This window comes from Paramormyrops kingsleyae, chromosome 4 (assembly GCF_048594095.1).
Source record: "Paramormyrops kingsleyae isolate MSU_618 chromosome 4, PKINGS_0.4, whole genome shotgun sequence".
Classification (NCBI taxonomy): domain Eukaryota; kingdom Metazoa; phylum Chordata; class Actinopteri; order Osteoglossiformes; family Mormyridae; genus Paramormyrops; species Paramormyrops kingsleyae.
The window spans coordinates 40,689,246-40,715,250 of record NC_132800.1 but is presented as its reverse complement, the minus strand read 5'-3'; the positions used below and the strand labels follow the sequence as shown (position 1 = coordinate 40,715,250).

The 26,005-nt window shown below is 46.8% G+C and overlaps 1 protein-coding gene across 4 annotated transcripts in view; it reads left to right on the top strand.

Moving 5' to 3' along the window:
• LOC111849744 (mitogen-activated protein kinase kinase kinase 3-like) overlaps positions 1-25,226 on the top strand; it is a 35,994-nt gene extending 10,768 nt beyond the window's left edge. For 2 of the 4 annotated variants that reach the window (XM_072711335.1, XM_072711336.1), the window contains 15 exons: positions 5,730-5,839; positions 7,996-8,033; positions 10,932-11,031; positions 11,354-11,461; positions 13,773-13,887; positions 14,805-14,938; positions 15,043-15,116; positions 16,244-16,305; positions 17,501-17,572; positions 17,864-18,016; positions 18,495-18,643; positions 19,315-19,446; positions 20,978-21,107; positions 21,770-21,947; positions 22,781-25,226. In XM_072711335.1, the coding sequence (XP_072567436.1) occupies positions 5,730-5,839; positions 7,996-8,033; positions 10,932-11,031; positions 11,354-11,461; positions 13,773-13,887; positions 14,805-14,938; positions 15,043-15,116; positions 16,244-16,305; positions 17,501-17,572; positions 17,864-18,016; positions 18,495-18,643; positions 19,315-19,446; positions 20,978-21,107; positions 21,770-21,947; positions 22,781-23,009 (1,784 nt within the window). In that variant the 3' untranslated portion in view covers positions 23,010-25,226. The remainder of the gene's footprint in view (positions 1-5,729; positions 5,840-7,995; positions 8,034-10,931; positions 11,032-11,353; positions 11,462-13,772; positions 13,888-14,804; positions 14,939-15,042; positions 15,117-16,243; positions 16,306-17,500; positions 17,573-17,863; positions 18,017-18,494; positions 18,644-19,314; positions 19,447-20,977; positions 21,108-21,769; positions 21,948-22,780) is intronic. The other 2 variants (XM_072711337.1, XM_072711338.1) reach the window with 2 other exon arrangements.
• Positions 25,227-26,005: the final 779 nt, after the last annotated feature.

The following is a 26,005-nucleotide window of genomic DNA, read 5'->3' as shown; positions in this document are numbered from 1 at the left end:
TGAGCTAAGGGACACAGGCGGGTGATTGAGGGCTTTCCGGGTTAAAGATGCCGCAGCCGAGTACATTTGTTTTTATTCGGTCATAATTCCCGGTAGTGAAGGGGAGGCTGTGTTGGCGAGCAGATCTCTTAAGGTGAAGTATGAGCCATTTTTGTCTCTCTAGTAATGCCGGACTCAGTCCCCAGAAAATATTTTTGGCAAGTAATTTCATTTATCAGTTAGGGCTCCTAGCTGAGTCCGGAAAATGGTTCTGAAAAAATGTTGTACTTTAGTGTCTTACCTTGTACCCTGGGGGTGTGGCTGCAAAAAGCCAAAGGACAATTAGCCAGCATGAGGAGCACTCCCACCATGTGGGGGGAGGTGGGGTATTACAGGCTATATCATTTTGTGCTCCCTCTGGTCTTTATTGGGAGTGACCCTGTGCTCTGACACGTATCTCCGCTTGTCCTCATGAATTCCAGAGCGCTGCTTCTTCAAAGGGTCGAGCCCTCGTCAGACTGTTGTCCTGCATATAGGTTCGTAATAGACTTTCCATCAGTGGCATTCCTAAGTGCTCCCCGGTGAGATATTGGCTTTCGTGCCGCTTGCTGAGCAAAGCCAGGACTTGGAGTAACCGTGAAAATTCCCAGTCAAGGACTGTATCCATCCAGCGCTTGGAAACTTGGCTTAGGAGCTTCTGAGTAATGGCTCGAGTTTCATCTGCATTTTATAGGTTATTACCACTTAACATGTTCTTTTAAATCGTGCCGAAGGCGGGATAATAACTTCGATATGTGAGCTTATGCTGGCGGTCAACATAAAATGGCATTTTTCCACAGATGCGACGCATCCAAATGATCTTTCTATTGAGACAAACAGCATGGTTTTTTCAACATTGTCCGAGGAGAGGAAGCGAGTCGTTGTGGAGACTTTCCCCCCTCCTTTTTCTCTGAACCGTGACTCTTTGCCGATGACTTCATGGTTCAGTTATGAGGCACCAGTAGAGCGAAGGCTGGTATTTAGTGAATGAAAGTGCCACAGGTCCCTTTCAGCATGATGTCATCATCTTTGTCACAAAGCAGCACATTATGGAACGCTCTGCTCATTTGCCAGGCCGTTTTTTTTTCATGACACTGAATTTACGTCACTCTTTTGGGAGCCGGGCAGAATTTAACACATTCAGCTGAGCGACTAAAAATGGCTCTAAGTGAGAAAATTTTGCTGCGATGTGGCTTTCAGTGTTTGACGTGCAGTTATGCATAACTCACAGTGTATAACTCACAGTGTGGGCCTGAAACTGTTTCAAATTGATTTGTATTGTGACCTGAGAACCAGAGATATACCCTGATCTCATACATCTGGAACATACCTGCTCCTGACAACATGTGTGACATTCACACATGATAGGAGAGACTTAAGGGAGGATCATCCCGGTCAGCTTCTTTCGGCACAAGGGGAATGGGCTTTGAATCTGGTTTCTGCCAAGGTTTTTCCTTCTATGGAGTTTTTCCTTACCACTGTTTTATAATGTAAAGTGCTTTGAGAGAGTGCAATGTTGTGAAAATGCACTATACAAATAAAACTGAGCTGAAATTGAATAAAATCTGAATGCATATTCTTATGCAGCTTTATGAACTTTGCATGTAGCGTGTATCCTCGCGCTCAACAGCTCCTGTAAAATACTGGCCTTGCAATGCATCTTGCATCCTGTTTTGTTGGCCTGACGTACTATATTCTGCAAAGTTTCTCACCTCAGCCGTCCCCCTTTGGCTTTCATTAACACCCACCCCCCCTCCCCCCCCCCAAATAATCAGAGATGATTAAGTAAACATAATTCATACCGATAAACAGATATCGTCTCCTCAGGTTCTACCAAATTGCACTCTGCCTCTACTGATTGGCGTAAATGAAGGTTATTTTTAAAGCTAATCTTGCTGAGACGCAGAGGATGATGAGACCCTTTTTTGGTTTTGGTGTTTGTCGGTCTTCACTGGCTCAGTTTCACATGGTCATGGTCTTCCAGCAAAAAAACGAGCATAATACCTTGTAGTTCTTCTCTCTCTCTCTCTCTCTCTCTCTCTCTCTCTCTCTCAAGGGTCTATTTTCATTGAAGCACACTGTGCAGGTTTATAAATAATCATTTTTCACTCGGGCCTGACGCATATGGGAGGGGTGAAGGTACAATGTTTGTGTTGAGAAGCACACCAGATAAACGGCCAAGGCCATTAAACTTGTTACGCTTGTGTTATAGCAGAGCTTATTGGTGTTGTGAGCACTTTGGGGGTTGACTTTGGTGGCTTTCACCATTGGGGTGTCACAGTGTCCCGAGCAGCAGGAGAACAAGTAGATGTTTCCACATATCTAGCTGTAGGTGTGATGATGGTTTCCGTGACCCTCAAGTAGATCAGAGTCAAGCCAGGCTGTGGATGTGGTAAAGGAGGGAACCAGCTTTCACTGGGCTAAGCAGTGTTAGTTCCTGCTCCCCCAAATAGTCGTGGGACCCATTTCTGTAGAAGGCACTCCTTCATGAAGGAACCAGTAGCTATTTTATCTAGCTGTAACACACTGGGTGTTGTGACAGCCCAAGTTAAATTAATTAAATGAATTAAAGTAGTAATCAGTGCCCCTTTACGCATGTTGGTACGTGGTTAACATAGGTAAAATGCACATTAATCATCATTGCCTGACTCAGTCAGATTGACTCAGAGTCCCTATCAACCCAAAATGCTAATTCATGATTCAGCGATTAGCTTGATTGCTCACATTTACGAATGGCCGGGGCAGGATGAAAGATGCGGAAGGCTCTTTTGAAGCCTTTCCCGTGCCTCTTCCTCCTTGTGCAGATGTCATTATTTCGTGCGGCCTGCCATCTCTGACCTGTATGGTTCCCGGTGCATGGTTTCAGTTCTCTCGATGATAAATCTCAGGCAGCGTGTCAACACATGTCCGATTTCTCATCCATCTGAGAGACATTTAGGGGCATTCGCATGTGTGCTCATTCAAATCTGCCCAATTAATTTTAAGCGACACCACTAGTCTGATTTTTGCATTTGCCTTTAAAATATATTTACGTCCCATTAGTGAATCTCCTGCGAGTACAGAGGGGAGATTCCTGATGACCTTGGTACGTGATTGGAATAAAAATGATAGGTTCACCCAAATCCACCTAGACTGTACTTCTACTCATTTATTGTTAAACAATATTTTGCATTATTCTGTTTGAACTGATTTGCTTTTAAGCTTCATATACTGTGCCCCTGTGCTTTTATCTTGAACAGAGACAGTGTTTTGCATTATTAAAATCTCCTTCCCTGTCATACACGCCTCTTGCCGACTTTAAACAGGGACAGTTGTGGTTTTTAAACTGGCGAATGTCAAACGGTTTGTTTAATTAGGCAGGACTCTGACGACAGCTTTGGTGCCAATGTGATGTCCCATTGATAACGATTGTGTGTTTCTGTTCTGCTGTGTGCGTGCGTGCGTGTGTGTGTGTGTGAGAGAGTGTTTCTGAGTGTTTGTGACCTCTGTGGTCAGAGTGGGTTTTGTGGATTGGAAATGTTCCCATCAGATGATAGAAATCAGGGAAAAAAATTATGATTGATTTTTAGGGAAAACTGAAACGACAAATGATCCATGAAGAATCCTTATACAGAATCTTAGAATCTTATACAGAATCTTATACAGATTCTGTAGAGGTTTCAAGAGACACGAAACCTTTTTTGTTTGCTGAAGATTGCTTAACGCTAACAGGTGTGTCAGACTGTGTTCTCTGACATGCACTGTTACCCTTCAGCGACGGTTCCTTGCAGGAATGGAGATCTTTTCCAGCTCTCCATAGCTATGTTCTCACTGTAGGGGTTTAACTACCAACAGTACCTGCTGACACCCGAGTATCATCGTGGATAATCAGATTGTTGTTGGTTTAAGTGCCATGAGAGACCCTGCAGTAGGAGATCAAGGGAATTAGGTAGAGTCATTCTGGTAAAATATGTTTACACGTAATGGACTGAAAAATAGAAAATCGCTCTCGGTTTTAAAAACTCCAGCCAAGAGATGGCTGAGATGTTTTCGTTTTCACCCTGATTGTTCTCCTTAGCTGTACATCAGTTTGGTTTTGTGCACTTGAGATGAATTTGCTGTTTGTGCTCTGTGGTTAATTTTAAGGCTTTGCATGTGGCCGGACAGAAAGCAAGGGTGTCGACTCCATGTGCAGCGCTGAGTTCTCACCTCATCCATAAGATGGGCCAGACGTTGCCCTGACTGCGGCGTGTGTTGGCCTGGGATCTAACAAGCTCTCTCTCAGCACTATCTGACTTCTTATTATAGGAGAGCATGCTGGGACGGTCTCACTGGATGACGTGAAGCAGCTGGGCGGTCTCCCATCAGCTCAAAGGAAGGAGAAACCCTCTGTAAAAAAAATGGCCTGGGTTCCCCCAGAACACGTATAAATACTTCAGTACTGCAGGCGCTAGGCCTAGGTGGCCAGTATCAGATCAACACAAAGAGGACTGAGCAGGGCTCCATGAGTGTCACACACATACACAGTGGGGCTGGAACTTTCAGAAGGTGAAAGGCTACTGTTGTTTTAAGCTGGCCTTTTCCAGGAAAGGCCTGCATTCAAAGAATGTCTCTAACCCAGTGTTTCCCAGTCTGGATCTTGGGGACCCACAGACAGTCCATGTTTTTGTTCCCACTCAACCCAGAGCTTGGAGGGAGCAAAAATGTGGACTGTCTGGCAGGCAGTACGGGGGGAGCAAAAATATGGACTGTCTGTAGGTCCCCGAGGATTGGACTGGGAAATATCATATGACATAGGACCAGGCTGTATGTGTAATTTTACAGCATTTTCCCCATTCAGAAAGATTTTGAGGCAGTAACCCTCCTTCTCACACAGTAATTATGATATTTGTTCTGATGGTGACTGGAAACATCTTTGATGTCCTGCCTTCGCCCTGGCAGCTGCTTTGAAGCGGTTTCTCCTAGTAGAAGTGACAGGGTCCGATTCTCCAGCTGCCACTGGCACTTTGATTCCTCATCTTGGAGATTCTGAGAAGCACCACACTGCTGAGGAAGCTGACAGGATCTGAGTAGGGGCTCTAAAAGCGGCAGTTCATGTGACAGACGAAAGGGATCGTTTTACTGGGGAATGTCAGCATATCACGATGAGGTCGTCCTGGTATGGTGGCAATCAGCCAATGGAAGCGGACTTCTCATTAAAACTGCTGGAATATTGTTGTCATCTGTGTTAAGAGACATGTCTAAGACATTTTTGGCTTGTTAGATCAAAGCAAGTGTTGCCTTGATCAGTGTAGGTGATTTACATGGTTAATCGTGGCTTGACTTGCTCGAATGTAGGTGATGAAGTTGTATGTCAGTACTGGGCCCCTTTCCAAGATTACGAAATCATCTTATCAGATAAGGGCAGCTCCGGTGTGCGGCGGCCCGCCTCACCATGGGGCCCTGGCACTGTTACCAAGCCGGGAGTGGCCTGGCTGCCCTCAGTGACATCACAGTATTGCTGTTGTAGGTGGTGCAGGTGTGAGATCAAAGGTCTTCCTTGGTGTTATTACCCATCTGATGGCTCAATGCTGCTGCCGCATGGATGCTCTGCTCCCCACAGCAAGTCGCCAATCACGGTGTTTTTTTAAACCCTGTCTCACAATCCACCTCAGTGCTAGCAGATTACGGCATCGAGTGAGCTGCTGTGAGTTCTCATGTGCAATGACCCGTGTGACTCTCACCTTTGCCAGCAGATGACGAAGAAGCCCTGAACTCCATCATGAAGGACCTGGCCGCCCTGGGCCTCTGCTCCCAGCTCAACAGCAGTAAAGACCAGAACAGGTGTCTGCTCTTCAGACCGGTACGCTCCGATTTCCCTCCTGGTCACGCTCCTACTTCCCGCCCCCACATGAGGTCTGAGATGCCCTCACTACACTTCCCCATTACCTGGTCCAACAGTTTCCCTCTTAGCCAATCAGCACACTCATCCTATGTCCCAGAGAATACCTGGGAATCATATTGTGTATACAGGACTGCATTTGCAGGTCTGTGTAAATTTAGATTCTGTTTCGTGTGAATTTGGCAAAGAATGTGATCTTTTTACGCAATGATGACATCACAGCTTAAGCCATGTACACATTCCATGTATCCCTACCTTCCTTTACCAAAAATGCGGCCCGTCTCCAGTCAACCGTGTGTTCGGAATGGCACACTGGTGAGAGCCGGTTTTTTCAACAATCTTACTGCTTGAGCTGTTGAATCGTGTCACAAATCTCGATGTTTTGACACCACTTTCCGCACTGCTCCGTCCTGTGGGGGCATTGGAGGTGGGGAGGTTTGCGTGTCGTCCCCTCCTCTCCATGAAGCTACGTCACATGCCATGACAGAATGACGGCCAGATACCTCGTTGCAGCCAATCACAAGCCAGGATCCGCTGTAACTCACCAGTCCCCGCCCTCTTTCAGAAATGCGCAGCTGTTCATTGGCACCCCTCTGGCCGCAAATGGCGCCTCGCGGCCCTGCTCCCCCTTTTGCGATGGCAGCACGGCTGTCTCCAGCTGGAGCAGATGGCTTGAGTTATCAGCGTTGCGTAAACAGAGCCCTGTTTTTGCCTATCCCTCGTATTCCCCGGCTTCGCGGCGCGTAATCCCCCCGAATTAACTGTCCAAACTCAGATGCATGTGCGACCTCCCAGATTTCCTATCATAACAGCCCAAGCTCAATTCTGTGTGACTTCATACACTTCCTGTGATAATCGTAATGACTTTCTTGGCATTTGCAGTAAGCAAAAATGCTCTTGTTTGAATTTCCAGGCAAGTGGCCCCTTCACAGATGCCTTAAACTATATTAACCTATTAATATTCATTCCATTTATATGAATACTGCACAGGACAATGTAATTACAGCTCTGGAAATAATCAAGAGGTCACTCTGTATTTTTTTCTTTAATCTGCATTTATAAATCCGGGTTTAATCCTGTTTCTGCTGGCAGAAGGCAACACTTTGAGGCAGGCTGCTTCCAGACTCAAAGTTTCTAAAACAGCAGTACACAAGAACAATGTGAAGCAGGAGACGGTGGCAATAACCAGAAACCAGATAGGTAGAGGGCAGAAGCGACTTTCTAATGCCAGAGATGTCCGTCAACTTATCCGGGAGTGCCTCATAAATCAGAGGATGTCCTCAAGTGACTTTAAAAGAATGGGAAACATTAAGTGCAGGTGTGAGGTGCACTGCTAGGACAGTTTGTATCAGGCTACTTGAGGCAGGACTGAAGTCCCATAAAGCAAGGAAGAAGCCCTTCATTAATGAGAAGCAGAGAAGAGCCTGACTAGAGTTTGCAAAAAAAAATGTGTGTGCGTGTGTATGTACTCACAGATGCACACCCATAAATTGAGAAATGAGTGAAACTGAAAATTTTGCTGTGGTCTCCTAATTTTTTCCAGAGGTGTATTTTTTTGCATATATGTATTCTTTTCCAGAATATTTTTTTATCAGCACGTCTAGCTGATCAGTTACAAAATAACTGCTTGCAGGAGTATTTTTCATAAATTAAGGACCCCTGCTTTACTTTTACTCGGAATTCCTTACTGAATGTATACGATTTTAGTAAAAAAAAAAATGTTTTAAGTGCTTCTCACTTCCTTCACAATGTTGCTGCTTGAAGCACAAAAAAACAATAGGGACAAAATGTAAAAGAAATTGACTTCCAGTAACCTCCCGACCAGAACAAGAGCCTGCATGAATGGAGGCTTTTTTTGCACCTCCCGATCTATGGCCTTTTTTCAAAGAACAAGGTCCACAGAGAGGAATTTGCTTATGCAACCAGTCTCACAGGTAGCCGATCCTTGTCCTCTTCAGTCATGATAGAAGAATTTTGTTTTCAGTCCCTCTCATTGGCTTATTTTCTGCTATCACTATGGGAACCATAGCGCAGTCTTTAGATCCTCGGTTCATTAGACGCTTTGCGGATGGTGTCCTTTCATACCTGACATGCAGACTCTCCTCTTCCCTTGGCAGGATCTGCGGATAAAGCTGGAACATGAGGGTGAGAGACGGTGAGTGGAAGTGTTCCGGCTTCCGGGCTTTGTGGTGGGGGGGGGGGGGGAGTTCACCCAGGTACATGTGGCACACTGTAGCTGCCTGCCAAACCACAATAATGACCTCATGTTTGCACTTGCTTTTGTGTTGTCTGAAAAAGGGCCAAAGGCCAGACCTTGGATAGCCCAGTAGTAACAGTTAGACACTGCAATATACCACAGAAAACTGTGATATCCCGCAGGACATCGCAGTACACCACAGAAAACTGCAATATTCTGTGGGACATGCCAGTACACCACAGATAACTGCAGAATGCCACAGGACATTGCAATATGTCATAGAAAATTGGAGTACTCCACAGAACACCGTAATATGCCACAGAAATCTGTAGCATGTTGCAGGACTGCAGGAAATCACAGCACACCGCAGCAAACTGCAGTATGGCACAGGGCATCACAGTATTTCACAGGATATCACAATACCCTACAGAAAAGTGCAATATGCTGCAGGACATCGCAATATGCCCTAGCAAACTGCAGTGTACTGCATGACATCACAATATTTCATAGGACATCGCAATACCCTACAGGAAACTGCAGCATGCTGCTGGACATTGCAATACACCATAGCTAACTACAGTGTGCTGCAGGACATTGCAATATTTCATACAACATCGCAATACACCACAGAAAACTGCAGTATGCCACAGGGCATCACAGTATTTCACGGGATATTACAATACCCTACAGAAAAGTACAATATGCTGCAGGACATCGCCATACACCACAGAAAACAGCAGGATGCCATAGGGCATTGCAATATGGCAAGGAAAATCTCAGTATTCTGCAGGACATCACAATATGCCACAGAAAACTACAGCATGCTGCGGGACATCGCAATGCACATCAGCAAGCTGCAGTATGCCACATGACACTGCAATACATCACAGAAAACTGCAGCATTCCACAAGATATTGCAATGCACAGCAAACTGATTTATGCCACAGGACATTGCAACACCCCACAGAAAACTACAGTTTGACGCACAACATCGCAATACACCACATCAAACTGCAATGTGTGGCATCACAATTTTACACAGAACATCGCGATACCCTACAGAAAACTGCAGCATGCTACAGCAGGTTGTAATACACCACTGAAAACTGCGGCATGCAGATAAGCTGCAGAAAGTTCCCATGGTACTCCACTGACCACCACAGTAGGAAACAGAAATACACAGCACATCACTGCACTTTATGATATACAGCCTGATAGCATAACAAGCTAACGGACTCCACTAGACATCACGGTGTACAGCTTGATAGCACAACAAGCTAAAGGACTCCACAAGGAGACTCCACAGCAGAGATGATGACTGAAGAAGGCTTGGAGGTTATCTGTCAATCATCTGAATGTGTGGAGCGAGTCGATGCACAAGCATTAGGTTTGCGTTTTATAGACATTTAGGAGCCTGAGTGGTTTCTATTAGTCATTGTTTCATAAAACATAGTTATGCACTGCATTTATGATGAGCATCTGCTAGACGAAATGGGCAGCCTTTACAATTAAACAGAGACTTACATCACCCAGAAAGCGGATCTAGAAGTAGAGCTCACCTCCGGTGTAGGACTCCAAAGCCATTTTAAGGCTTGGTGTTATTACCGATCCACTGTCATTTACACTGAGCGGAATAACAGCTCTGGCTGCGATTTAGGTAAATCGTTGTGGCTTTCAGCAAATCGCTCCCCATGGTGGTCTGAGTGGGGAATTTAATTTAATAAACAAATGTTTGAACTGGCTTAGATTCTGCTTTTGGAAAGACAAATGAAGGTAGGCGAGCAATGTGTAACCTTGAGCTCACTGCGGGGGGTAGGCGGGGGAGAGGTGGGGGCAACTAGATGCTCTGCTGGGGATTTACCGGCGTGCGTTGCTGCCGAGGACCACCGAGGTTTCGGGGGGTGGGGGTGGAAGAGCCTGCAGTGCGCCGTGCCGCCGAGGGCGGTCCTGTAACACCACTCCCAAGGACCGTAGGCAGCGCAGAAAGAGGAAGCAGCCCCTGTGCTGAACTGGCAGGGTGAAAAGAGGGAACATGGGAAGGAGGCGCCTGCTGTTCCGTGCTGCCTCACTGCTCGTCGCCGCCCCCTACCTGCCGAGCTCGGTCAGGCTTGGTGCCGCTCCTGTTGGTGTTAAGGACAGATTGACGAAGGGGATCAGACAAATCCGCAGTATGTGACTGGCTATCGCGGTAGAATCCAGTATGTAACTGGTTGTCATGGGGACTTTTTATTGGGTAATGATGCCCATTAAAGACTGCTTATACATGGACCCTGATGTTCGGCACAGTGCAAGCATGTTACACAAGTGTTTCGCAAGAGAAATGGGGAACAGGCGATTCTTCTTAAATACTGAGATGGCTGTTACTGAAAGCTTCAGTCAACATTTAGATCCTTAAAGCTATGGAGACACTGTTAACGTGTTCTCCGCTTCTCAGAGAGCGCCCGTATTCAGTGATTTAGGTATTCACCAACCTCTCCTACTCTGTGGGTGATCTATGTGGCCAATACATGTGCTGTTAGCAGAAATCAGGCATCACCAGGCATCATTCTGTCCTCCGCAGAATATCCCATCTGAGGGATGCAATTAGTTTTGTCCCTGTGGTTGCAGTTATGAATGTTCTGACTTTACAACATATGGCATGCGGGACTGAAAATGGAAACCATGCCAACAAGAAGTGCTTGCAGATGATTTAAGACAGGGAGCTGGGGGTGACATTCCAACGTCAAAGAAACTCCTGAACCTGATTGCGGAGCTTGTACTGTTTGAGGTTTAATACCTTCCGTATAAATTCCTACAAGAAGGTCGGAAGGTCATCTGAAATGAGACTACTCTTTCCCCTCTGCCGTACATCTCCAGGATCATCCCATTCATGAGGCCGATGAAGTACAAAGAGCTCCTCCAGAAGGTCACCAATGCCTTTGGGCAGCAGATGGACTTATTCTATGGTGATAAAGAGGTAGGGACTCGGACTCTTTTGATATGTGTGAACGCTACGGGATGTTAGCGTGGCCTATGGTTTGGGTAAAGGGTTATGTATGTAGGCTTGAGTGTATGTGATGGGCCTTCCTATTAGATGACAGGCTCAGTGTTCCCATATCTCTGTAGCTTCAATACAGTCAGCTGGTGAACAAGTGAACAACAAGACCTTTCTTCAACTCTGCTCCTGTGGTACAATTTTTCAGGGCATCAGACATGCAGTTGATACATGCATCCCCCCACTTACTGCGCTGTTTTTCCTCCCTGGTCCCTCATGCATCTTGATGTGGCTCCAATTTCAGCATCCGCTAAGGTGTCAGGAGGACTTGGACAAGGCTCTTCTGAGCCTGGAGCACAGCCCGACTGGCACCAGCCTTCGGGTGTTCCTCAAGGCAGCCGAAAACCGCCACGTGAGTCCAGCTTCAGTCACAGCCCCAACGATTAAACATTAGCTGTGGAATGGGGCACCTTGGTGCCGAGCTTAGGGTCTTTCCCAGAAGCAATTACATCATCTGTTTGTTCACTAATTTCAAAGAGGTCAGGACTCTGCAGTGAAAATCTGGACAAGTACACTGGGTTCGCATATTTCCACAGTTGTCTGAGCTATGATTCATTAAACAGGCATGAATTCTTAGAACGTTTGAAAAACAGTAGGTCATCCTTGGGGTAATAAATGAAATAAAAAATTCACATTAACAATCAAAGACATTTTGGTCCCATTTAGCGTTTAGCCAGTGGTCGCCAACTGGCCGATCACAATCTACAGGTTGATCGCCAAAACGTTCCCAGTCAGTCATGACACCAACCCCCCCACCACAGTCTGTACAACCCCGTTTCCAGAAATGTTTGGGATACTGTGTAAAATGTAAATGAAAACAGAATGACGTACAGATCATTTAAACTCATATTTAATTGAACACAGAACACAGATTACTTGCTGAAACTGGGAAATTTTATCGTTTTATGAGAAATGTATGCTCAATTTTAATTTGACGCAGCACGTTTCAAAACAGTTTGGACAGGGGAATGTATACTACAGTGTTGCATCACCTATTCCATTAATCAACACTCAATAAATGTTTGGGAACTGTGGAGGTCAGTTGCTGTAGTTTTGAAAGTGAAATGTTGTCCCTTTCTTGACTGATACAGGATTTCAGCTGCTCAATGGTTTGGGATCTCCTTTGTCATATTTTTCATTTCACGATGTACCAAATTTTTTCAGTGGGTGACAGCTCTGGACTGCAGGCAGGCCAGTCTAGCACCCGGACTCTTCTGCTACAGAGCCATGCCGTTGTAATACAAGCAGAATGAGGTTCAGCATGGTCTTGCTGAAATATACAAGGCCTTTCCTGAAATAGACGTCTGGATGGCAACATATGTTGCTCCAAAACTTGTATATATTGTTTAGCAATAATGGTCCCATTTGTGCAAGCTACCCAAGCCATGGGCACTCATGCACCCCTGTACCATCATGGATGCTGGCTTTTGAACTGCCTGTTGATAATACGCTGAATGTTTCCGCTCCTCTTTAGCCTGGAGGATGTGGCGTCCATGATTTCTAAAAGGAATTTGAATTTTTGTCAGACCACAGGACAGTTTTCCATTTTGCCTTATATGAGCTCAGGTTCAGAAAAGTCTGTGACATTTCTGGGTCATGTTTAGATATGGTTTCTTCGTTGTATGGTAAAGTTTCATCCTGCATTTGTGGACAAACTGTCTTATCAGACACTGGTTTCCGGAAGTGTTCCTGAGCGCATGCAGTGATTTCCACTATACAATCGTGTCTGTTTTTAATGCAGTGCCGCCTGACATCCCAAAGATCACAGCTATCCAATATTGGTTTTTGGCCTTGTCCCTTGCCTACAGAGATTTCTCAGGATTCTCTGAATCTCTTAAGGATATTATGTACCGTAGATGATGAAATTCCCAGATTCTTTGCAATATTATGTTGAGTAACATCTCTCTTAAATTGTTGCACTATTTGCCCACACAGTCTTTCACAGAGCAGTGAACCTCTACCCATCTTCACTGCACAGAGCAGTGAACCTCTCCCCATCTTCACTGCACAGAGACTCTGCCTCTCTGGGAGGCTCTTTTTATACCCAGTCATCTTACTGACCTGTTGCCAATAAACCTAAATAGTTTTGAGATATTCAACCTGGTGTTTTGTTTTAGCATTGCACAGCTTTTTCAGTCTTTTGTTGCCCTGTCCCAACTTTTTTGAAACATGTTGCTTACATGAAATTCAAACTGAACATGTTTGTCATAAAACACAAAAATTTCTGTTTCAACATTCAATATGTTATCTATGTTCTATTTTCAGTGAAATATGGATTTATATGATTTGCAAATCATTTCATTCTGTTTCTATTTACATATTACACAGCATCCCAACTTGTACAAATCAATCAAACCAAAGGGGACCTCTTAGCTTAATCACCAAGTTAAGCAAATCATTCTCATCTAGTCATGTGACTTTGGGTCATTTGCTGATATCAGATCAATGTGTAATTGACATGTTTTATTTGGTTGCAAATTATTTAGATTTACTGTTTAGTTAATTTAATAAATTATTGTAGTATTTTAATGAGCTGACTAGTTTGATGGTTAATACGTCCTTAGGGGTGATTTCAGATGTGTGCAGTTTCTAACGGCCTGGTGACGCTTAGAAGGAAAGTGCCATCGCGACGTGTCAGAGATGCTCTCTCTCCTCCTGTGCAGCTCCTGCAGGTCAACAGAGCGGACAGGCAGAGTGAGATGAGATCCTCAAAGTCTCTGGGAGATCTGAAGGGTTCCCCGTTCAAAGGAGCGGAGAAAACTCGCAAGCACTCCACGGGTGAGTTGGTAGGAGAAAGCAGAGGACCGCTGTCGTCCGTCAGCTTCTGGCCAGTGGGCTTCAGCCTGGGCCCAGCATGTCCTCACCACATTCACATGGGTGTCTTTCACGTTCCCTGTGATGGTATCAAACGGTCCTGCCAGCCCTTCGCTGAAGACAAGCTTGCCGCATCACTATGAATCGTTTCTTCACCGTCCTCTATAAAACACTCTGACAAAGTATAATGAAAGCTAATTTAGAAGCTGGGGGTCTCATTAACACGTATTTATTTCATTACAAAATGTTACTTTGGCCTTTCATTAATCCAGCACGTAATTCAATAGATCAAGCTGTAAGATTATTTCATGGCAAGTTACAGCTAAATTATGGAAGTGAAACAGAGCCGCTGATTCGCTGTGGATCATACTGAAAGTGCCCCGAGTGTTTCAGTAAATCAGCAAGTTCCTCTTTTGTTTTAGTGGCTTGTTGTCTTTGCAGAAGAGGTTTGCAGGTTTGAAAAGGTGTGCAGTCTAGTTGATTAAGCCCTGCCAGCTTATAGTGTTTGTTAGCCACATGTTTCTTAGCATAAATACACCTGCTTAAACTCTACAGCAGTTTGCACATTCATTCTTGCTCTCCCACGCTCTGCCATGCTGCCACGCTCTCCCACGCTCTACCACACTCTCCCACACTCTCCCATGCTCTCCCACTCTCTCCCACGTTCTCTCTGTGTGAGTTGGTCTCCTCCAGCTTCTTAATGCAGTTGATGCCTGTAGTTCAGTAGTGTGTGATTTTGTTTGAGTGTGTTGGCATTGATGGGTTGGTAGGTAGATGTGTGGGGGAACTTGTCTTCATAGTGGGAGGATCGTCAATCCGCCGATGTCCTGAGTAGGAAGGAAGACTGCATTACCGTTTTTCTCTCCCCCCTCCATGGCCAGGATCAGTGCGCACAGGCCGCAGCTCACCCCCTCCAGGCAGCGTACCAGAAGAGCAGCAGCAGATAGCCCGGCAGGGCTCGTACACCAGCATTAACAGCGAGGGCGAGTTCATCCCCGAAACCCCAGAGCAGAACGTAAGCCTTTCGCCGCGCTGCCCTGCAGGGGTCGCTCTCACTCCGGCTCGATGGCTCCAGGTCAGCGGGCTCTCTGGTCCTCCTCACACTGCTCCCTCCACCAGATCCTAGACCCTTTCAGAAGTTTGGAAGACTCACTGTCCGACGACTGTGACTCGCTGGACCAGACGCTGGACAGGTGAGGGTCACTGGTGTGTTTACGTGGCCTCAGACCCGGCCTCAGAAGGAGCTGGGGCTTTCTTGCCTTTTGAGGTGAACCTGCAGAAGACTTTTTAAGACATCTCACATAGGCAGGCTGCTGATCACCATGGCAACTCCAAGGTTTTCAGTTCACCTGAAACTCTGCGGTCACTGGTGTTTCCTGCCCATGCTGTTTCTGCAGGGCCCTAGAAATGAAAGCGACCACAGGAAACTATGGGCAGCCACACACACGCGCAGACACACACACGCACGTGCCTTACCTGCATGCCAGCTGTCTTTCGGCACTGTGGCACTTTCCTTTTATTTGAGCAAATTTTTGCACATTAGTTAGGCAGGTTTGGTGGGAGTCCTTATCACTGAACTCATCACTTATTCTACAGTTGTAGGACATGCATGAATTGTACGATGCCTGTCTGTTGTTGTTTTGTTATTATTATCATCATATTATGTGGGGGGTAACTCCACAAATCAGGATTTCCCAAGTTAGTTGGATAACTTAAGCCAAACGTGAGAACTGTCCAATAGGAAGATAAATGAGTGACATTCTTATTGGATAATCCTTATATTTGGTTATCTGGCTAATGAAGAAATCCTGCATTGTGGAATACCCCCCTGGACTCCTGTGAAGCTGCATAGAACTGTCGAGTCTAGAAGACGGACGGATGGATGGATGGATTATTCCTCTCTCCATTCATTTTCTGTACCTCCTTCACGGTACAAGGGTGTGGGCCTTTGAAGGCAAGGGAACTCCCTGGATGGGGTACCAGTTACTATCCATCTGGCCTTCAACCAGTTGTTGTGGTCAGGGTTGGGGGGGCAGGGGGGGGGCCTTACAGTGCCGCTTTTGTTCACGTTGCGTCCCTGTAATTTCGTTATTCCGCGCCTTCCCTTTGGATGCTGTTCTACATTCCCGTAGCTGGGCAGATGAATCATGCCGTGCGGGCGTTTGGGGACGCTCAATGTGACCAGGTCCCAGCTTGCAGCCTGCAGAATTTAGGGCAGGCTGCAGCCTGATCTGGGGAGGGGGGGGGTCGTGAAGGGGGAGAGTTAAGTACGAAAATAGCCTCGGTCATTTGTCTTCTTTCTGCGTTCTTGTCATTTCAGCCCTCCGTTCCCCCAGACCGGCCGGGACAGTAATTACCCAAGCCTCAGCTACGAATACAAAGGTAGGAGATGTGGGATGGTCGGCACGGTAACGCCAAGGGGCCCAGTAACGGCGCTTTGGCTCCGCCCGCCAGCAGGGCGGCCACTGAATCGCCCTCGATTCGTCTCCGCTTCCCGTTTTCAGGCCTCCCGTCCTGCTAATGAGAGGACTGCGGCTTGACAGTAACGAACTGCAGAGAGGCCACACAGTTGTGCTACGATGGGGATATCAGGATGAACGGGGAGGTGGTGGCTCTCTGACTCATACAGTGCTGTTTGTGTGAAATCTGAATTGTGGCCTTTTGGGCTAATGTTCAGCCTGTTTGCAATTAGAATAATCATGTATGTGATAATGGCTAGTATATGTTGGGGTTGTGCTGAGTATCATCCTGGTCAAATCCGTTAATCGGGGCAGGCCACACCAACCTACACTTCCCGAGACCGCTCATGCGACCGTGAAAGCCAAGACCTCATAGAGGTAGGGCGCCTTCAGCAAGATTTCCTTGTCTGCTTTTCCCAGCCGAAACAGGCCACGTGACTGTCTATATGAGTGCATGGGAGGAGTGTGTGCCCTGGGACCGATCTACACGAAGATAAACATGACATGTGCACAAATATACCCGCGTGCTTGCAGGGACACGCGCCCACACAGCGAGCTCACCGTTCGCCGACACACACCTCCCCCATACCCTGCTATGCGCGGATACACACGCTCGGCTCATGTTTTCCTTGTCCAGTACGATGCTGGACGGGGAAATGCAGACGGGATCCAGTTACCAGCGCTCTGCATTTATTTTCTCCCCCTTGTGATACTTTTTTTCCCCACATTCCCTTCTAGAAAAAAAAAAACCTAGTGGTTCCACGTCTCTGGGAGACGGGACCAAAACAACACAATCCCACAGTCGCTCGGCCCTCCTAACAGCTGTGTTCACTCACACGAGGCTCCAGAGCCCCTTTCTTGTATCGCCGGGCTTCAACGAGACCTCATCGGCTATTTTACAGACTGCCGCTTTCGCTTTTAGGTGTCGCATTAGACTTGGGTGGTTCTCTGTTTGCTGTCTCTGCAGATTTCATCTGTTCACCTCCTCTGGAGAAAAATGAAATATAGGCTTTTAAAAAACTGTGAACTCGTGCCACGGCCGAGGGGGAAAAGAAATTGTTTTTTTTTTCCGTACATTTGTGCGTCATCACATATTGTCTCCACACTGCCCCCTGCAGGTAGGCACAATAAAGGCAGCACTTTCCCCAGGCAGTTCCACCTTTCCAGTCACAGGAAGGACTACAGTGATGGTGAGTGTGACAGAAATTTAGCAACCACACGCTAAACTGTGAGTTCATTTGGTGCATGCAACCTTAGCCCACGGTAACCTGTGTCCAGACCTCGCTTAGAACCTGACCTGAGATTACAATGATTTATGTGTCTCTAGTGTCCCACGTTGGCTTGAGAAATAGCAGCACTTACTGTTTTTTCACTTAGATGGAGTCTTTAAGGGAATCTTTTTGGCTCATGTCTGCAGCCTTTGCTAATGGCTCTTGCTTTGTGTGGCTCTGTCTTGCCTGTGCGTGTCTGCGCCCCTTCAGGATGGAGGACTTTCCCCCGCAGCTTCATGCCCCAGGAGAACCCATTCCAACTGGCTCGCCCCGGCCGCGTCTGCAGCTTTGGGGACGGCACCTTGCAGTACTCTGACCTCCGCTCCCTGGACTGGACGGCAGAGCTCACGGCCCCCTCCAAGCGTGAGTGTGCCCCGGCCTCGAGCAATTCTGGCAAGAACGAGCGTTAAAAACGCTCGTCTGCCAACGTTCTCGCCTTCCTCACTGCCGAGCCGCGCCAAGCCTCACCACTAGGTTCACGTTTCCAGAATCCGTGCAGGCAAACCAGCTTCACATCAAAAGTGTGCTCTGATCAATCCGTTGGTTCCAGTGTGGAATCTTGGGCAGTGATGTGTTGTCCGTGTCTCCCTTGTGTAACATTGCCACCGACGGTGGAGAGACGGCCTTCATATTCGAGAAGTTTCCATCCAAATCGGCGCCTCGACGTCAGTTCTAATTGATCCCTTTGCGTGACTCAGTTGGCCTCGGCATCCAGTAAATCCCTCCTCTGTCAGTCTAGACAGTGATGAATGTGAGGATACAGTCTGAAATGAATTATGAGTCGGGGGTTTGGTGACGCTCCCCCCCACCACCTCCTCACCACTCCCCATCTCTCCCACAGCCCCTCAGGCGCCTGTCAACTGGCGACAGGGGAAGCTGCTGGGGCGCGGAGCTTACGGGGAGGTCTACCTCTGCTACGACGCCGACACGGGTCGCGAACTCGCCGTCAAGCAGGTTTCCTTCGACCCCGAGTGTCAGCAGACCAGCAAGGTACGTCCACCAGGGGAGGGATTCCGTCTTAGGCAGTCAAAGGAAGTGTTTAAAGCTATTTATCTGGCTAAAATGTCTATATTTGCTCAGGACGAAAACAGAACTTAACATTAGAACAAGAATAAGAATAGCACAATAACATGAATTTATGTTCTCCAAAAAGTTACCGATATATTGTTGGGTAGCTAGATGAACCTCTCCTCAGGAGCACCTCAGCTTTTCCATATTTGTTACATTTCACCACCTGCTCACTTAATTAATTAACAAACAACAACAAACAAACAAATTAATTTTTGTATAGCGCATTATCACAACATTACATCGTCTCAAAGCGCTTTACAGCATCCCCACCCAAAGCCCCCAGTGAGTAAGCCATAGGCGACAGTGGCAAGGAAAAACTCCCGAGAAGGTAGAAACCTTGGGAGGGACCAGACTCAAAGGGGGAGCCCATCCTCCAGGGGCCGGCAGGGAGAGTCAAATACAGTAAAAAACGTGCTGGGTACCCCACGATCTTGTCCTGGAAAATGGGGAGATGGTACATAGCCCTCTGTGCAATGTCAAGCCTTTAGATGTAATCACTTCTGCTGTAACTTCTGATGGTCATCTTGTATGGGACACTGACTCGAGGTGGAGGGTGTCATAACCATGTCGACCGTTGTTTCTGTGTGCAGGAGGTCAACGCCCTGGAGTGTGAGATCCAACTCCTGAAAAACCTGCGGCACGAGCGCATCGTGCAGTACTACGGCTGCCAGCGGGATCCGGAGCACCGCAAGCTCTCCATCTTCGTGGAGTTCATGCCCGGGGTGAGGAAGGACTCTGAGACCACTCTGACTGACCTGGAGCCACCAGGAAGGAAATGCTTATTCAGTAAACAGGAATTTACACTAATTCTCACACACAGTATAAAACGATAACGTTGCCGATAATATCGAGGGGTGGCCTACCACAGGATTAGAGATTGGCCTTGCTGCTGTTTGTTGTGAAGAATAGGAAAAGGTCTTTGCAGGTTAGAAGATTGAGCACTTCTTATCTCTCTCTTCTCTCATCTTCCTGTTACAATACTCTCTATCTGTGCCAGCAAATGAACCGGGGGGGAGTGGGGGATTGGTGCGCACCGTCTGGGTGTGTCACAGTGCTCAGTAAAGCGTGTGGCCCAGAGAGAGAGAAGGAGCAGGTGTGTAACAGCTCTTGCCTCGCAGGAGGCGTGTGATGGTCTTCTACCCTCCTTACGTTATTGAAAGGGAATCTCACCCAGGTTTTTTTGGCAGTTCCATAACCTTTTGTTCTCTCCTGAGAAAAATGAACATGATACTGAGCCTCATATCAGTGTGGCTACTGTCAGACTGAGACTTACCCAAGTGAAACTAGTGTCTGACCGGGCCTTACCACCATGGGCTTCTGACTGACTGAGCCTCAGCACCATGGGCCTGTTGTCTGATCAGGCCTTACCGCCATGGGCTTCTGACTGCTTGAGGCTCATCACCATGGGCCTACTGTCGGACCATGCCTTACCACCATGGGCTTCTGACTGACTGAGCCTCAGCCCCATGGGCCTGTTGTCTGACCAGGCCTTACCGCCATGGGCTTCTGACTGACTGAGCCTAGGGCACCCTGGACCTACTGTCTGAATGGGCCGCATCTCTGTGTGTCCTAGTTGGTATCTCCATTGTTTGAGCAGGGGATGCCCATGTCCTGTTGCTGAGGAGTTGCAGTGGCCAGGTCCTGTCTTTCTTCCCCTTCCTCCTTGTCTGTTCTGCGACTGATGCTTCACACCACTGTGAAACATCGATAAGAATCCCAGCCGAAGAGACACATCTGGCCTGGCCTTTGTTTCTGATGAGGAACACAGGAGGTGGAAATAAGCGAGTCCCTGTAGAAGCTTTCCGCCAGGAGAAAAGCTGGCTTTGGCATTTACGGCGTGCAGGAAAAAAAGTCATGACGGATTTGTTTCTGCAAGAGGACAGTTAAAGGGAAGAGGGCAGGTCTGTGACTTGGCCTCAGCACTCCGAGTCCTTCAACTGAGAAATTCACAACATGGGGTTCATCTGCAGTCTTTGGGACTAAACGGTATTAACAAGTTTTGTGAGACCGATACCAATGGGAGGCATTAATCTGCTTGACTCAAACGTGTTAAACTGCAGGCTTGTTGTCAGTGCCGGTCGTATCCCTTGTGGCACCCTAGGGAAGCTGCCCCAATGGCGCCCCCCATCTGAGACAAAGTGAATTTGGCTCACTAAGTCAGTGCACCTTCAGAAGTACCCTAGGTGGCCGTCTATGTCACCTAATGGGTTGAGTGGCACTGCATTTTGTGCACACCTGTGGTCTTCCTGGCAGGGCTCGATAAAGGACCAGCTGAAGGCGTACGGCGCTCTGACCGAGAAGGTGACACGCAGATACACGCGGCAGATCCTCCAAGGGGTCCTTTTTCTTCACCGAAACATGATTGTTCACAGAGACATCAAAGGTAAAGCACCCCAATGTCCCTAGGCGGGAACTTACATTATTCAAGGTTTCTAGAGGCTCGACTGTAGTGTATGAGATCCTATTGTCTGCTAGTCCTCTAGAGGAGATTAGTTAGTCGGTACTTTGTAATCACACCAAGAAACCAAAGGAATTCCTGATTCCAGTCTTCCCAGTGGCGGTGGATCTGGGGAGTACCGAGACAGACGGGATATGGGAACAGGCCTGGTCTTTTCCTCTCTCAAACTCGTGCATCCAGGGTGTGGAAGCCTAGTGTCTGGGCTGAATTAGTCACTGTTCAAATAACTGCAGGCCTGCTCTCATGATAAAACACAGAGCTTCAGGATGGGGTGGAGACCAAGGAGCTCCAGGTTTAGCTGTGACTGGTGTGTCTCAGCCTGCCTTATCTGCAGCTCTTAATGCAGATGGTAAACATGCTTAGCAGATTCATCGGTTACAATGTAGTGGAGTGTACCGCATGCGTATAAAATGTTTTTGTTTATTTTTTTGTTAGATTTCGTATGAGCTGATTCTGAGGAGAATTGTCAGTTTATTGCTGGAAAATTAGAGAAAAGGAAAGAACCACAGAAATGTTTTTATTATTATTCTTGTCTCCGGCTGGCTCTGAATCCTGATGTTTCCTCATCCCCCCGCCCCCCCCCCCAGGTGCTAACGTCCTGAGAGATCCCTCCGGAAACGTGAAGCTGGGCGACTTTGGTGCCAGCAAACGCATTCAGACCATCTGCATGTCAGGGACGGGGATCAAGACGGTCACCGGCACCCCCTACTGGATGAGCCCAGAAGTTATAAATGGAGAGGGATACGGGAGGAAGGCTGACATCTGGTAGGCATTGCAGCGTCCCTCTCTGCCGACCCCCCCCCCGCAATAACACAGCTCTCCTTAATGTGTGCTTAATTACCAGTTTCTGGGTACTGTTTTCCTGGATTAAATTTGTCCCGGGTAACTGACTGACTTCACAGTGGGATTTTGTCCTGCTCCCTATTGCCCGTTTGCTTCAGTAATGTGTTTCCATGACACCCTGCTCAGATGCCCTAGATAACCGTTCGGCAGTCATTTAACGGGGAGGGTGGTGCACGGGCGAACCCCGAGTGAAAGGGGGGCAGCACTCGTCCAATTTTAATGCCAATGTTTGTTTTATTAAGGCGTACATCTTTCTTCATAAGAGGTGTGTTGTGACAAGGCCTGTCACAAAATACGCCCCTCCCCCCAATTTGTAAACCGCTTCAGGTCTTCCGCCATAGCGTTTTTCTATGATAATGCAGTTGATGGCACCTCTGGTTTTGGTGTGCCCTGTCCCGAGAGCGCAAGGGCAATTTCACCAATTAAGACAATGCAAATTCATAAGTCCTTGAATTAATTCTTCTCAGAATCAGGCCTGACATTGTTGCTCACAGTAATGCTTCATTGGTTTCTTGGTGTTTTTTTTTTAAACACTATTAATAGCATCCCTTTTTTTAACAATCATATAAATGTTTAACTAACTCTCGCTAACGTTAAAAATAAGACACAAGCCTCAGGATTGTATTTGCAGTCTGAGCGCATTTCCTATCATGAATCAACAGCCGATCCTTGTGACCTTCCCTCACAACGTCTGGAGATGTTTCAAGGTCCCCATGGGCTGGTGACCTAACTGCAGCTCCGTGTCTTTGTTCCAGGAGCGTGGCGTGCACAGTGGTGGAGATGCTGACCCAGAAGCCCCCTTGGGCAGAATACGAGGCCATGGCAGCCATCTTCAAGATCGCCACACAGCCCACCAAGCCGGCACTGCCTCAGGATGTGTCTGACTCGTGCCGGGATTTCTTGCGGCTGGTGTTTGTGGAGGAGAAATGCCGGCCCACGGCTGAGCAGCTACTTACGCATTCCTTCGTCCAGGGCACCTCATAGACCTTGCTAAGGGGGAGATCATTGGCGAAACTCAGCTCCTGCACTTTGATCAGAACCTCTCTGCCTTCCAGAGTCACCAGCAAAACTCCCCACAAAGAACCATTTCCCCAACTGTGCTGCGGGAACCTGATGGACTCAACCACAATCAGTCTCGCAAGGCAGAGCCTTTGTAAACCACTGGGGGGGCAGGGGAGGGGAGGATGCGCAAGTGTGTCCGTCATCCACAGAACAAGTTGCCAAAGGATGTTCTTTCCAAGACAAGAAAGTTTAGGTTGGTTCGCAAACAGAGGGCGCTGTGTGCTCATTGACCTCCTGACCCTGCTTAATCCGGGCTGGCCCAGCGCAGTGAGCGGGAGTGGACAGGGAGTTGAGATCATGCCACACTGGTATCCGGTGCTTCAAGAATCCCGCAACGGGATTCCTTCGGCAAGGCAGTCGATTTTGTTTTTCGCAAAAGCTCACCGCATTTTGACGATGGCCCTTATGGTCAGTACTGTAAAATTAAGATTACTGTAAATTCCTTGTTTATAAGACTTGTTAGGTCGATTAACTCATCAGTGACTGATATTAGCCCATTTATATGGAGATGTGCCCATCTGTGCTTGTCAAATTAAGAGAGAACACACACTGAAACTATGACCTGATCAACAATAGCTGTGCACTGACAGTCAATAGGTCTGCATCGAGAAGGTGCTGTATTACTGAAAACTTTAGAGATTCCGTAACACTCACTTGTCCTTGCCATTTTTGTCATTATACGTTGATAGGCCAAGTATTTCAATTAATTAGTGAAAGCTGATATTTTTGGGTACTTTTTTTACCATTTTGTGCTACCAACTGGTTCATTGTGACATTTAAGGAGAGAGCAACCAGCTTTTGTATCGTTTCCATGGTGAATGTTGTGACAAACAGCAATACTCTGAAGCAGACAATCAGGACTGGATTTAGGCTTCGTAGGCCAAGCATCTCGCCTTGGTCAGGTGGATATAAGCTCACTTCCTCCAGCCCCCGTGTGAATGACCAAAGATGGTGAACGCTCATCTGTTCAGTGAAGTTAAGAGGCCAGGTGATTGCTACAGCACCATTCTGTGTGCGGTCTCCATCGCGGGTCTCATTCACTGAAGTCGGAGTGCGGTGATGTGTAACCCCTGGGAGTTACTTACAGATAAATGTTCAGAGGGCAGAAGAAAACATGATTGGCTTAGGGAGATAACCAATCAGACTATAAAGGAGGTGGAATCAATACATCTGACTGGTTCTACCCACCTCCTCTACAATCTGATTGGTTATCTCTTTCAACCTATCATTTTTCCTTCTGCCCTCAGGACATTTTTCTGTAAATAAAGCTCCCATTGACTTATGGGTAAATGCGTGTTGCTTGAAATGCGAGGCTATCAGCAAGCATGCCACTTTCAGCGGAATGGCATGATATACCGTTTGGCATAGGGATCAGCTACTGTCTGAACCATATACAACCACAGCAACATGAGCTGTGACATCTGTGCCAGAACCACAGGCAGCTTTAGGTCAAAAAGAAGAAAAAGCACGTTTCCATTAAAAGAGTATTTATCTTAATTTATTAAGAATGAAGTGTTCTTATTTGATCTTTTAGTGCTCTAAGCATTATGAAAAAAATGTTAGCCACATTTTAAAAAGGCGTCTTTGTGAAATTTTATAATAAAAACTGTTTGGGCTCAGATGATCAAATCTGGCCTCGAGCAAGTTAACTTAAGTTTTGTAAAAGGAAAAAGGTAATCAAAGAGTCTGTTTCAGGCAGAATTACTCCTACATTTGCCGAATGGTAAGAAATAAAGTTTAAAGATCATTGTATGCTCTAGGTGCCTTCTTCAAACACTTTCAGAGAAACATGGTCTTTGGTGACTGAATGTCAATCCAATTGTACACCTGAACAGAAGAATTAGAATCATGGGTTTTCTCTGTACTGGATGATTGCGTAGATGATTTCGATGCCACGCAGTTTTGAAATCTTTTTTATATATATACAAAAACGGAGGACCGTGGAGCATGTTGACGACGGTGTTCTAAGCTGACCGCTGGACAGTGCGCCATGTAAACAGTAGTCACATGATTGGGTTCGAGGATGTTGTACTGCGTAGCTTGTCGCTCCTCGCTGACCGACCTCGGAAGCATTTATCCTTTAACAAAACCTTGTACGTGTAAGAATGTGAATTATTAAACATATTTTTAAGACCATAATGCTTTGCTGTTTGAGTTTTTCTCACGTCCTCCGTATTATAGTACCACCATTAATGTCTAATGGGCCGGGAATCCTTGGACTGAAAACTGCAAAGCGAGAGTGTCTCTGCCATGTTTCCTCTCTGACATTGGTTATAGTCCTCACTGTCGGATACTTAGTTGCAATTAAAGTACAGGTATTTTATGGGACCTACTGAAATAAAGGTAGCTGATTATGAGAAAGACCTTGGTGTGTATGTTGATGCTTCCATGTCTCATTCTCGCCAGTGCGGGGAAGCAATAAAAAAGGCCAATAGGATGTTGGGGTATATCTCCAGGTGTGTGGAGTTTAAGTCAAGGGAGGTAATGCTAAGATTATACAATTCCTTGGTGAGACCTCACCTAGAATATTGTGTGCAGGTTTGGTCACCATATCTTAAAAAGGACATTGCGGCCTTAGAAAAGGTACAGCGTAGGGCCACAAGAATGATTCCTGGTCTTAGAAGAATGTCATACGAGGAAAGGTTAGTTGAGCTAAATCTGTTCAGCCTCAAGCAAAGGAGACTGAGGGGGGACATGATCCAGGTCTATAAGATTCTAACAGGTTTGGATGCTGTTCAACCGAATAGTTACTTCAGCATTAGTTCAAATACAACAACTCGTGGCCATAGGTGGAAATTAGCGGGAGAACATTTCAAACTGGATTTAAGGAAGCACTTCTTTACACAGCGTGTAGTCAGAGTATGGAATAGTCTTCCTGATAACGTAGTGCAAGCTGAATCCTTGGGTTCCTTTAAATC